General features: G+C 37.7%; 1 protein-coding gene across 1 annotated transcript; it reads right to left on the bottom strand.

Annotated features, from left to right (window-relative positions):
• Positions 1-818: 818 nt before the first annotated feature.
• LOC112194713 (topless-related protein 3) lies at positions 819-9,264 on the bottom strand. Its single transcript, XM_040516790.1, has 26 exons — positions 9,128-9,264; positions 8,877-9,015; positions 7,508-7,687; positions 7,295-7,408; positions 6,814-6,972; positions 6,132-6,312; positions 5,986-6,007; positions 5,717-5,844; positions 5,435-5,573; positions 5,205-5,314; positions 4,977-5,049; positions 4,830-4,903; positions 4,647-4,742; positions 4,479-4,571; positions 4,077-4,204; positions 3,677-3,926; positions 3,433-3,600; positions 3,253-3,339; positions 2,691-2,840; positions 2,495-2,602; positions 2,220-2,399; positions 2,012-2,140; positions 1,806-1,901; positions 1,537-1,719; positions 1,280-1,455; positions 819-1,172 (listed from the first exon to the last, which is right to left on the bottom strand). The coding sequence occupies exons 2-26, from the start codon at positions 8,954-8,956 to the stop codon at positions 980-982; spliced, it is 3,297 nt and encodes a 1,098-aa protein (XP_040372724.1). The 5' UTR covers positions 8,957-9,015; positions 9,128-9,264; the 3' UTR covers positions 819-979.
• Between the last annotated feature and the right edge of the window lie 4,534 nt (positions 9,265-13,798).

Genomic DNA, 13,798 nt, shown 5'->3' with positions numbered 1-13,798 from the left:
TTTGGGAGTTCATACAATTCACTGGACGGCAATAATATGATTTTTGGGAGGCAATAATATGATTACTGGGGGGCAGTAATATGATTACTGGGGGGCAATAATAGCCGGATTCCAGATTCCAGTCATCAGTCGTTGGATTTCGGTTACCGGTCGCCGGAATCCGGTCACCGTTCGCCGGAGTCCGGTCGCCGGAGACCGCGCCGGCCACTGGTCACCGGAGCACAGCAAGGTGGAATGTGACTTCTCTCTCTAAGTGAGAAAGAAGGAGAGGGCAAAAAAGTCTAAAAAACAAAGAAAAAAGAATTAATTGGGTAAAGGGGAAATAATCCCTTAGAGTGTTTTGGGTAAATGGGGTTAAAAAACAGTTGGTGGAGCAAGTGGGCAATTTTTAGCCTAAAATCGGGTAAATGATCATTTCCCCTTATAAAACTTCTGTTTCGAGCACACATAATCAAACCATACACAGTCAAGTGAAATCTAATTCACGAAATAACACTAATTCAAGGCGCTTTGAGCTCGACTTCCTCCTCCTCGAATAACAGATCAAGGCATACACAAAACACTCCTACACTACACCTATAAACACAACCGGATACTAGGATCTATTGACAAATGTACTAGAGTTCCGATTGTAATTTTTCTTTTTGGTTTCTATTATGGTATCGGAACTCTCTTTTTGGGCTTTACCCAAGAGTAGCAGATGTGTGCTAGGAAAGCGTAAAATAGAATGTCCATTATGAATGAGATTGGGTAAATCAGATACCAAATGCAAGCATTTTCATAAAAAGTCTCAAAATACAGAAATCTTTCATCAAGGAACACAACATGAATACGGATACAGGACATTGTTCACTTATTATGAGCTGAGACTGGTAACTACTCTTTTGGCCTGAAATTTAGTTCTTATGGCCGGAATTATTAGTTGGCTTGACAATGAAGTAAAGCTGAAGGACTCCTGCGATAAAGTTGAAGGTTCCTCTCATACTTGTACTTGTCTGGACGAGTGGCTGTTGGTGGCACTTGATGAAGCTTCATCATCAAGAGGTGGGGAGGACCCCCAGTCACCAAATAATGGCTCAATGACCTTAACAGTACCATCAGACAACCCAACAGCAAACTGGTTTTGTACATGGGGATTTCCTGCAATGACAAGAGGATATAATTCATCGGTCCTGCAATATAGTACACCAAAAGATTAGTTAAAAACAACAGGATTAACAAGAATATGATCATGGCTGCACAGCACAAAGTACATTCTGGATGTTATCGTAAATCTTACCTCTTCAAGACTGCTTCCGGTAAGTATGCTGATGGAGCAATACGACATCTCAGTCTTAGGCTATTGGCATCAAATACTCCGATGTTACCATCACTGAAGGCGGTATAAACCAGTCGACTGTCAAAGGAGTATGCTGCATGACGTATGGGAGCAGAAAGCATACCGTGTGGAAGCCACTGAATTAGAAGAACAAAATCAAGGTGAGCAGATAGGTAACCCGACATTGTTTACATAAAACATCCAATTAAATTTTCTACCTGCTGGAGGAGCTTCATCTTTGAGGCATCATAAACTGCCAGTTGTGCTTCATGAAACACCAGTAAGCGGACTTGGTTGCAGTGGAACTGCAATTGAGTGGCACCCTCAGGTGTCTTTTCAGAACCTAAACATAAGGCAACAGATTGTTTCTTCTCCCATTGATCAATGCTCCACACACATATCTGCACATTATAGTTAGAAGGTTAACATGTGATCTTGTTTTTACTTTTTCTTAATCAACAGCAAGAGAAACAAGATTTCGACTTACTTGACCATCGGCACTAGCTGAAACGAGTATACCAAGAAAGAACGAGAAAACTAAACCAGTTATCCGCTTCTTGTGAAACTTCAAGATTGCTCTTACCTAAAATTTACAGATAAATCATGCAAGTTATATTAGTGATGCGACATATGTTATACAAATACGTGAAGAAGTTGAGAATAGACTAGGAAAAGGAAAGAGAGATGGATTACCTCATTAAGTCTACAAAAGAAAATCTGTATGGTGCAATCTTGCATTCCAATGGCCATGATATTATTATCCCGAGGATTGAATGCAATTTCAGTTGGTGCAGGGGGAAGTTCCCCGAAAGTTATCATTACCTACAACTCAAAGAAATTCAAGGCCAGCCCAAAAAAAAGAAGGATCTCAGTTTTAGAAAATGACATTCATGTACTTTACCGCCAAATTATAAATGTTGAATAATCTGATCCTTCCACCATAAGCTGACATTACATACGCGTCATTCTTTGAGAGCGCTATGCAGGGAACCACCTCTTCAAGGTTGACACCTGAGACATCATTGGCCATAACAGGACCATTGTCCCCTTTCACCAGCTGCGGAACAACACTGGCGCTGGCCTGTAAACAACCACCAACTTCATAAGATCCATTCACAAAGCTAACTTACACTGGACAAGGGGATATAATTGAACTTTCTATTGGCTAGGTATTACCTTTGAAATTCGACCTCTAGTACGGGGCCACCTCCACAGCCTCTGTACACCATTTGACCCGAGTGCCAAGATGGCAGTACCGTTACTTGTATATAGGAGTCGAACAACCTAAATTTGAATGCAACGGTTTATGCCTTTCATGGCAGATAGATGTTACAATAGAATGTGACAATCATGAGCTACTTTAATAACATACCTTGCAGGAACTATCTGTTTCAGGCATAACACCTAAACGACACCTTACAGGATCCTGAATGTCAGTCAACTGCCAAGGTTTGGATTTATTGATTACCTCCTCCACAGTTTTCCGTTTCTTGGAACTTCTACTCTTGGTATTAGCTCCATTCTTGAAAGAGAGAGCCAAAATAATGAAATCAATGCTATGCCAGCAAAAAGAATTATTTATCCCAAAGGCAGTATAAAGATCATAAGAAGAACGAACCCTCAACAATACGATAATATCATATCAAACATATACTTTGCAATATGTTTCATGAATGCATATGACCATAATCGATGCTGAATGAAAAGCAAATGTTCCTAGAGGCTAATTTCCCTTCTACATATACCAAGCAAGGTGTTTGGACCTGATGATTTTGAGGCAAACACAAGGCTACTCCCCTCTTGTGAGGATAAGAAGCGCCTCTATATACCCTGAAAAGAATTTCAGTTGCCTATACACAAAATGTACATTCTTAGGCAAACAATAGTATCACCCCCTTTATTATCAGAACACTAAGAGAATTGCAAAAATTAACCTGAGATGTTGTAGACCTAGCAGGAGAGCCCCTGTCAGATTTCCTATTGGCCTCACTGACATTTGCAGCCGAAGATGAGCCAGATGCCTGTTTAGACAAAAACAAAAAAGGTCCATAAAGATGTAAGGATGAAATAGAGTTGATAATAAGAAAACAAAGTGCCAAGTAAATCACTGGAACCTTGTTTGCAGTGGATTCAGTAGGATCTTTCGACCTGTCATGATAAGTTGCAGCGACTCCATGAACTCTCAGGCGTCCGATTCCATTTGCAAGTATCATGAATCCCTCATGTGCTGTTGTGACAGCAAGAAGACTACCTTCCTTGTTGAATCTCAAGCGAGGACGACTCTGAAACATATAAAATGATAGTATCAGCATCAGCCAGAGTTTCAGAATTTAGCTAGAAATTTTAACAAAATACTACCGGCAGTTCACCCTGGGCGTCCGTGCTAGTCAGCAAATCATCATGGTCCATATCCCAATACTTGATCTGGCTATCTTCCCCCACAGCCAAAAAATTATTTTTCGTTATGTCAAAATGCACAACCCCTTCAGATTTCTTACCAAACCCAGAATAAATTCTCTTTTTTGCTCCTTCTTTAATTATCCCTTCATTTTCGCTCCATTGAACTAGAAAAGTGTCTCCCTCTTTATTTGTTCCACAAGAGAACATTCTGAAAATGACAATAACACTATGATGAAATGACAAGACATTTCAGCTATGATGAAATAAATCATGCACTGTCCTAAGTAATAGCAGAACAAGAAATAATATTTTGTTAAATTCTCAATTTGTATAGGTCCATCTTTGAAATGTTTCGTACCGGTTACCATCCGGACTGAAAAGCAATGTAGTACACCAGTTGCCAGGAGCATCACAGCCAGATCTAGGACCCCCATTGTCGTACATCCAGGTCTTTATCTTCCCATCAGTAGAAGTTGAATATATGTACTGAAAATCAAAAGTACACAGTTAACAGCACGTGCTGATGAAGAAATGTAGATGACAAGGTAGCAGGGCAGTGGAGTCGAGCATTCAAAATGTTTAAGACCCCTTAACCATTAAATGTAAGCACTTAAAACTTGTTCGTAAAGAAAAAGGTAAAAAAGAATGCTATATTAATAATTCCAATACAGTTGCTTCTAAATTCTCAAAATGAAGTAAACAGGAAAAAACAAAAATAGTGATCAAAAACACAAATTCTTTATCATTTTCCAAAACACACCTGAACATCCTTGTTACGATAAGGACACACTGAATAGACCGGTGCTTCATGACCACCAAAGTTATATAAGTTTCGTCCTGCTATATCCCATACCTGTTTTACCTCATTTAGTCAATTGGGAAATTTTGTAATGTAAATCGAGTCTTGTGATGAGAACTCCAAATCTACCTTTATTAGCTTGTCATCTCCACATGTGATAACACACAGTTCGTTGTTTCGATAATCAAAAGCCAAGTCATTCACACCACCATCATGGGCGTCAACCTGCAACCAAAAAGAGATGCAAGTCGAGCAGCAGTTACAAAATTAGCCATCTTGGTCAATCTGAAAAACTACCGTGATAACATGTACCTCCAAATACCGGCATAGATCACTAAGTCCAGAAAAAGCATACAAGTGAATCAAATTTTTAGTAAATGCAACTCCTGCAGCAAGAAAAACAATGAGATATACACACAAGATGTTGAGGAATACTTTCAATATCAGAACTGTACATACCAAAAAAGTTCCCATCTGGACTCCATGTAACACGGCTCACAGATATAGATGTGTCTTCATTGGCAAGTGTGCTCTGCATAAAAACGTAAACCATAAGATAATTTTCCACTTCAAATCCCTACACATCATACTCTAACTATCTTGCAAGACCCAGAAGTGCTTCCCTGACACAGCATTGTATTAACACTGAAATAAATAGCCAAATCTTAACAAGTAACTAAAAAAGACCTGAAGTTCTGATGAACGTGCTGCCGTATTCCATATTCTGAATGGCTGCGAAGCCACCCTCTGCCGAGTTCCAAGTTCCCAAAGACTAATTTCACCATTGCTAGCACCAACTGCTCAGCAAGCAAGAAAGTCAATAGAAGATGATGGGGACTGCCCAGGGGAGAGTCTACCTAATTAAAAGGACTGTAGTAACAAAATTACAGAAAATTTAAGAATGAAAACCATCACACCTAGGAGCAATGCATGGTGATAAGGATGAAAATCCATGCTTGTGACTGTAGATCCTTGACGCATGCTATAAGCCACATTTCTCGGTAGGTTCTCCACCAACCAGGAAGTTTGAAGCAGTCTAGAAATTTGAAAGGTACCCTATTAAGTAAAGCAGGACAAGAATACCAACATTAGTACTAATTGAAAAATGAACACTATTATCATACTTTGGATGAATAAAGATAAGAAAGGTAACAGAAAATATTCTAAACTGGCAGATTTCAGAATATTGTCTACATTACCTCCAAGTTCGATCGAACATGTTGCAGTTCTTTCGCCATCCGGTCAATAGCAGTAAAACCAGTACTAGAAGGATCAACCCCACCAGAAGTTTCCAGAGCTGTTCTTGGCTGCTTTAGGCTTGGAACTGCTAAATCAAAAAATAGAATCTTACGTACACTACGACATTGCAAATGTAATTTCATCACTCAAGAAGAAAAAAAGGAAAAAGTCTTTAAAAGACTGAAAGAAAAACAATTTGATAACAATGCCACTCAATTGAAGTTATTACCTTCTCCAGGGGCCTGATACGGCTATACACAGTAAAAGATTAATCAACACATTTGTCAGTCAACATTTAGAAATTTATATCCTTACAGTATGTATGGGAAAAATAAATAAAAAGTATCAACGCTTCAAATATGTATAGTAACATACAACAATAGCTCCTTCCATTGAGGGAAAAGGAGCAGGAAATTCAATTGCAGGAAATGGCTGATTGACATTTGCTAGAGCAATAGGACCAGTTCGAGGTGGTGGACAGTAATGATCTATGAACAGAGTTTTTATTTCTGGATTCGGAACCGGGTCCTTGCATTGCTGGTGCTGCCAGTTAAGACTACATAGAAGTATCAAATGGCTTAGTATGGTAACCTCAACCGATGTCAACTTATAATAAGAAAATGTTTAAGCAATTCCACTAGACCTTCCTAATCTTAGCAGGACTACGTACTTGTGATACAAAAGAATAAAGGGCAAAGCCTTTACTTTTAAATTTTCTAATATCATATCATTCACTGAAGAAAATGAAAGAGGAAAAAATAGAATCTAACATATATCAAACTAGAAACATTGTGTGAATAAACTAAAGCAATCAGATAAGGTACAATGGATAAATAAGGAAAAGATAAGACTTTGATCTGAAACTGAAGCACAAGCAGGGATTTGAGGCAAAATTCTCAGTTGAAGAAAATTAGGAAAGAGTCATCAGCAGTGAACTGCTCATTAATTATCATCAGAGCAGAAAATGTACAAAAGAGACCTATACATGAAATCCAATGAGATGAGAAAAAGAAAAAAAAAACTCATCTTCATTCATCCGAAAGAATATCAACCTTACCTCTGATTAATGAGAGTCCGCAGTCTGGCTGACCTCACAGAAGGAAAATAAAGCTTATCCTTCAATAGAGGGTTTGCTTTTATGAGCTTTTTGAGCTCTACCACCATTCTATGACGAGCTGATCTGGTGTCGCCATACTGAGTGAGATGTGCATTTTCCCTGGAAATTCCCAATAAGAGATTAATTACATATATTTTACATGTATGGGGGTTCTAAGGTTTTGTTGAAAATCAGGCAATGCCTCGAATCAGGATTTTACCTTGGTACCTAATTCAGTTTTGTTCCTGACCAATTACAACATTTCCCTAAATGTATTGAATGAATGTTCCAATTTGGAGCATACACAATCAAACATCTACTATAAAATATGCTCCAATTTGTTTCAACTTTTCCTCATCATTCAACTAGATCATAGAAGGAAACCATGTATCAAAGCAAATCATTCTACCAGATCAGTAACTTTTAACATGCAAAGAATTACCGAAAGTTTCGGAGGGTTAAAAGCTGTGTGATCTCCTTGTAAAGTTCTTGATTATAAGGAGCAAACTTCTGGAGATCATTGACTAAGATGTCAATGGCCCCAACCTTCTCGTTCCTATAATCCATCAAACAAAAAAGACACAAATATAAGAGATTACACTCTTCACCAAAAAAAAAAAAGATAAAATAGCTCTAACTACAGTAGACTTATTACCGATCGAGGGCTTCCAGATATTTCTGCTTTGATATTTCAAACATTATTTTCAGTGAAAATCGATTGTCATTGAGTTTCGTAAATCCTGATAAATACTTTTCAACTTCTTCCCATTCTCCAGTCCAAATCTTCTCCTCAAAGTACTTCATGTTGAAAAAGAACCCTGATTCTTGCTCAAGTCTACAATATAAAAGATCCCAAGTTTGTAACAAATGGTGATTAAGTTCAAAGCCAATCAATTTGATCAGAACAATTTTGAGAATAATAAAGAAACCAATTTTTTTTTTCTGATACGAATAAAGAAACCAAATGTTGAAGTAAGATTTAATTAAAAAAATCAACTGCACACATATTAACTATATATCAAGAATTTGTTTAGCAAGAAATAAGAACCGTCTCTTTGTATTTTCATTAAATTCAAATTAAAACAGAACTCTGGTGTTGGTCACCCTTATTAATCCAACTTAGATGAACTTTTCATTCATTGTTGTTTGTCACGTACTCGTAGAGCTTCATTTTATGTTATTTTTTTCCTTTTGGTCTCTTTTATTGCAACATGAACGATTACCAATTGAAACAGAGAGAGGAAGATAGAACATAATTGCCTATATTAAAAAAAAAAAAAAACAAAATGCTTGATATTTTACGAAAGTAACCCTCTATTGGAGGCTTTCGGTATCCGGCCTCTCTAGAAAAAAGAAAAATATTAATCTTGGGACATAAATGAACTCCGCTCATTGTTCTCTTAATTTTGTACTAAAATTTGATGTGTGTCATACTTCAATATCGAAACTCTAACTTGTCCACATTTAATACGTAAAATTAAATGTGTGTCCAGAATTTTTTTTTGTTAGATATTGTACACGTCACATTTTTATGAAAAATTTAACCTTTTTCGGAATTAGACATCAATTTGAACAATTTTGAGTTTCGATACCAAATTAAGATACATGTCAAAGCTTTCGCGCCAAAATCAATTTTTTTTTTCACCATCTAAACCAGTGATCTATATATGAACCTCAAACAATCACAAAAGATCCCTTTAGAGCAGAGTTCACCATTTCTATTAGCTGAAGATACCTCACTGGTTAGAAAAAAGTCCAAACAATCACCACCCAAAAACAAGACACAGACCACTTTCATTACAAAAAACTAGTTCAAAAGAGACGCCTTTTATCTTCTTGACCATGCAAGGACATAGATCACTAGAAGTTCAAATCTCATTATCATCATAAAACACCAAAAAAAAAAAAAAAAACACCAAAACCACCTTTCAGACATGCATATATATGAGATCGATCCATCATAAAATCTCAAATGATCATATGTATGATGATGAAAACAGATAGAACAGGGTAGCTAAACTCACTTATGCATGGCCCCTCTGTACTTCTCCTCGTCAAGGAATTGGAGGACCAGTAACACCAATTCCCTGCACAAATTTGACATCCTTCAGCTACCAATTCTCGATTTCAGATCCCAAAAATCTCCTCTCTGATCTTAATCTCCTGCACAACAAAAAAAAAAACAAAAAAAAAGAAGAAGAAGCTTTACATTAACAAAAGAAACAAAAATCACAGTAGACACACAAACAAACTCAGAACCAGAGCTCAGAGAAACCTTAGGAACCCCGAATGGTGGATGATTCTGAGGATTATGTTCCTCAGGCTTCGAGGACTTCTAAGGTTTTGCAGAGCATCAGAGCACAGAAAGCGAGAGAGAGAGAGAGAGAGAGGAGACACTGAAATGTATCACTAGCCCGGGGTCTCATTTCGCTTTTATAGCGACACATCCTGATAAGTCCAGCTGCTTAGTTGATAAGTGCACGTACTTATAAATAAGCCGAGGTAGTTATAAGCTCGACATATTACTACGGATTTCAAACCCATATCAAATCTAGCGAACCTTAGAAACACAGGTCCAGTGAAGTAACCGCATCTTTCCTTTTGTGCTGTCGCTATCCGCATTGATTCATTTCCGGGAAATCAGTAAAGAGAAAAATCTATCCAAAATCCAGTGTTTTAGGGAATATATTAAACAGTATTCAACAACCACCTTTTTTTTTTTTTGTAATTCAGGTCAAGGAGTAGGGATTTGAACTCGAGGTGTAACACTTCTGCTCGTAACGACTGGAGGAACAAAGTCCAACAACAATAACGAGTTCAAATGAACTACTTATGTCGCTAATGTTTTGAGATGTGTTAGTGTGTTGCTGATTCCGGACTTGTGGTCAAATTGATAAAATAATTTTACTTGACGTGCCTTTCAAATCAGAATCTATACTCAATTACAAAACTTGTGATCGTAAATTGGAAATTTTTTAGAATTACTATTTCTATTGTTCAAGTATGATGAGTAACTAACACTGTCTTAACAACACACAAGTCTAGTAGACATGCAAAATCATCGATTCATTAAAGTCATTCAATTGGAAGAAACTAATTGCACCTCGATTTGCAAGCTAACTCATACTCACTTAACATTTGACATATATCAGTTTTTTTTGTTTTTGTTTTTGTTTTGACTTGACCATAATTGAACGAACAGCAACCCAATGTCTGATATTGGATACGCTAAGTTTTTCGGTCCCTAAACTTAGAAAATATAAGGTAAATTGTTTTTTACGTTTACACTAGCCATTCTCCACACATGTTCTGCATATGCAAATATTTTTTATTTTATTTTTTCAGAAGTAAAAAAGAAAACTGTCATTACAGATAAAATCTTTTGGAGTAAAAAGTGAGTTTTGGGTTTTTTTTTAATAAAAGTATATTTTATAAATGTCATAATTATCCTTGTGATTTAATTAAGTCTCAAAGTTTTTGAATCTTCTAAAGTCATTTCTTTCAAAATTTTTGATTTTAGCTAACAAACCATCTTCTTTTAATAATGGTATAGATAAGAAGTAATTGAGATCGAACCTCGAACGGTCTAACCTAACTTAATCCTAACAAAACTTTTCACATTCCCTTTGCGAAGGAAACTAATTTTCAACTACTCATCTAAATTCACAATTTTTTTTAATATTGTTATTAAAAAAGAATCTCCAAAAATTTGTAAAACCATGTCCAATTGGGCATCAAATTCTGGAAGAAATATAAACATAAGGAATAATATCTAACTTTCTTACCAACTATATTTCTTTCCTATCCCGTGGTCGTTGGAAAATTTTCCATATATTCCACATTTTGAACAATTAATACTTGCATATTTTTTGCCTAATAAAGAGATACAGCAGGCATGTTTTAGCGAAGTGAGGTAATGACCGTAATGTGAAGTTAAATCTATAAATATTATTTTTTACCACTTTACACAACTATAGATTTTGATGATCAAATTATCATATTATCAGATACTGTACAGTTTAAGTTTGTGACTTGGTGTTGAGTTTGGTTTGTTTTTAGCTCGACTTGTAACTGAAGCAAGCCAAATTTTAACTCTTTTTTTTTTTTTTTTGGAGAATAAGCCAAATTTTAACTCTAGTGTGCTCAGTTCATAAATCAGTAGAGAATTCGATCTAAGCTTGACCTTGACTTGACTGGTAAAAAATTAGTTTGTTTGCTCGAGGTAGTTTAATATAGAGTTAAATACTATTTACTCCCTATACTTATAGGGTTTCATCGTTTCAGTCCCTGACCTTCGAATTTCACCTAAAAACTCCTCAAACTCTCAATTTCCTCCCAATCAGTCCCTGCCGTCAAGCTCCGTCCAAATTGTCCGTTAAATTGCTGACGTGACATTTTTTACACACTGAAATGTCTATTATACCCTTACCTTATATTTTTTAAAATTTATTTATTTTCTTTTTTCTCTCTCACATTATTTTCCCCCATTTCTACCTCTTTCTACCTCTTCTTCCAGCTCTCTCTCTCTCCAAGATCCAAGATCCAAAATAGACAAATAGTCTGCGCCAACTAACCAAAACGACCAACCTCCCACCTCCCTCATCTTCTTCCTCACCATCGACTCATCATCATCACATGAACCAATCTCTCTCACCACCTTAACCCGAAGAGAGAGAGAGAGATGCAGACTCGGTTCTCAGCCCTGACCCGAACCCTAAACTCCATGACCCGATCCTTCTCCTCCTCCACGCCGTCAACCACCTTCTCCTCCCAATTGCCGCCTCCGTGCTCAACTCGCCGCCGATCTCCCACTCACGGAATTCGTCGAAGGCGAAGGTCCGTACTCCGTGGAGGTTGACACAAAGAAGAAGCCGCTGCCGAAGCCAAAATGGATGGAGTCGATCCCAGCCGGCGAGAAGTACATGCAGATTAAGAAGAAGCTCAGGGAATTGAAGCTCCACACAGTCTGCGAGGAGGCCAAGTGTCCCAATCTCGGCGAGTGCTGGTCCGGCGAAGGTTTACGGTGGCGAAACCGCCACTGCCACCACCACTATCATGATTCTTGGCAACAAGTGTACGCGCGGTTGCAGGTGAGGAGTTCGACGAAATGTGTAAGAGAGGAGGCTTTCGTGTTTTGTGGTTGAAATGTTGATTGGAAATGTGTGCAGGTTTTGTAATGTGAAGACTTCTAGGACTCCGCCACTGCTGGATCCCAATGAGCCGGTGAATGTGGAGGAGGCGATTGCATCGTGGGGGTTGGATTATGTGGTGAATACTTGAGTGGACCGAGATGATATGTCTGATCAAAGGAGTGGACATTTTGCTAAAACTATGATCAAGTTGAAGAAGTTCAAACCCAATATGCTCATCGAGGCTTTAAATATGTTTTCACTTTCGAGTAGCTGATAGATAGGGGTGTGGGATAACTGTGAGCTAATCTTTCACGGTCATGGGGGCATTGGTAGCGGCGGCCATGACACCTGGATCAGGTCTTTGAAGGGATGGACCAACCCTCTGAGAGAAAGAGAGAGAGAGAGCAGGATCTAGTAGTACAGAAGAGAGGAGAGGAGAGAGGAGGCCTATTCTTTGGAAGATCACTGATCCGACGAACAACGAAGAGGTCAAAAGGAAAAAACAAAAAAAAGGTGAAAGAGAAAAAAGAAAATAAATAAATTTTAAAAAATATAAGGTAAGGGTATAATAGACATTTCAGCATGTAAAAAAATGCCACGTCAGCAATTTAACTGACTATTTGGACGGAGCTTGACGGCAGGGACTGATTGGAAGGAAATTGAGAGTTTTAGGAGTTTTTAGGTGAAATTCGAAGGTCAGGGACTGAAACGACCAAACCCTATAACTATAGTGTACATACATGTACATTTGCAAGCATAATTAGCTATAATGGGCCATGCTCATTGTACCGCCAAAGGTACTAATTCCAACCAAAGGAATGACATGCAGACACGCCGCCAGACGGGCTACAACCTCAGCATCGGACCACCTCCAGATCGCCACCGACGCGCCGCCACGCGCCGCGCCAAGATGGCATCAGAAGCTTCTGAAGCTGGGAACTGAAGCATATCAGTCCCACATCGAAAACAAAGACAAGATCAGTCCCTTCCTCACCTATAAAAGGTTCTCTCCTCTCTCCTCATTAATTACGCATTCAATACTTACCTACTGTTACTTTGTCAACATAAATACATTGACTAACTTAGGCATCGGAGAGTTGAAGACCGCCCAGCGCGGTCTCCCTCTGACGCCCATTGTATTTTACTTGACAGGTAACGGGAACAACAACACTAACACAAGTATCGATCCGCCCACCGGATCAGCGTTAACTAAGGTCCAGCCACCGCTAGACTTTTAGACATTAACATATAGGGAGTAACTAGTAATTAATCTTTCAATATAATTTATAAGATATTGTTCTAACATCTTCACTAACAAGATAATGTTTTTATTTTTATACAAAATCAATAAAATGAAGAATTGTAAAATTTATTCAAGAATGAGAAGAAAAATTGCTAATAAAAAAAGTTCTTAAGTACTCGAATCAATGAGACATGTACAAGAAAACAGAAGTATTGAAATCTCGTCAACTTTGATATAAAAACCTGTATCTTAATCAAGGTTTTAAATATCTGCGATATTTCCGATATCTCATTTTTTCAACGGACCGATATATCTAGAGGGGTAAATATCTGATCTTTTACCGTTTCTGCGAAATTTCTCCGACATCGTCAAATATCATATATTAGATATTTACGATATATCCCAGATAAAGTGAAGAAATATCTGTAAAATTTGAGGTAAAAAAAAAAAAAAAAACTCAGTAATTCTCTAAATGAAAACCTGTGTGAAGAGAGATCTCCTAAAAACAAATCTAAGTGAGGAGAAATCCCCTCAAGGTGAATCTAGATGAGCAGAAAATCCTCTCAAGGCG

Source organism: Rosa chinensis, chromosome 3, assembly GCF_002994745.2.
Source record: "Rosa chinensis cultivar Old Blush chromosome 3, RchiOBHm-V2, whole genome shotgun sequence".
Classification (NCBI taxonomy): domain Eukaryota; kingdom Viridiplantae; phylum Streptophyta; class Magnoliopsida; order Rosales; family Rosaceae; genus Rosa; species Rosa chinensis.
Note: the sequence above shows the minus strand (reverse complement) of the source record. Positions and strands in the feature narration are given on the sequence as shown.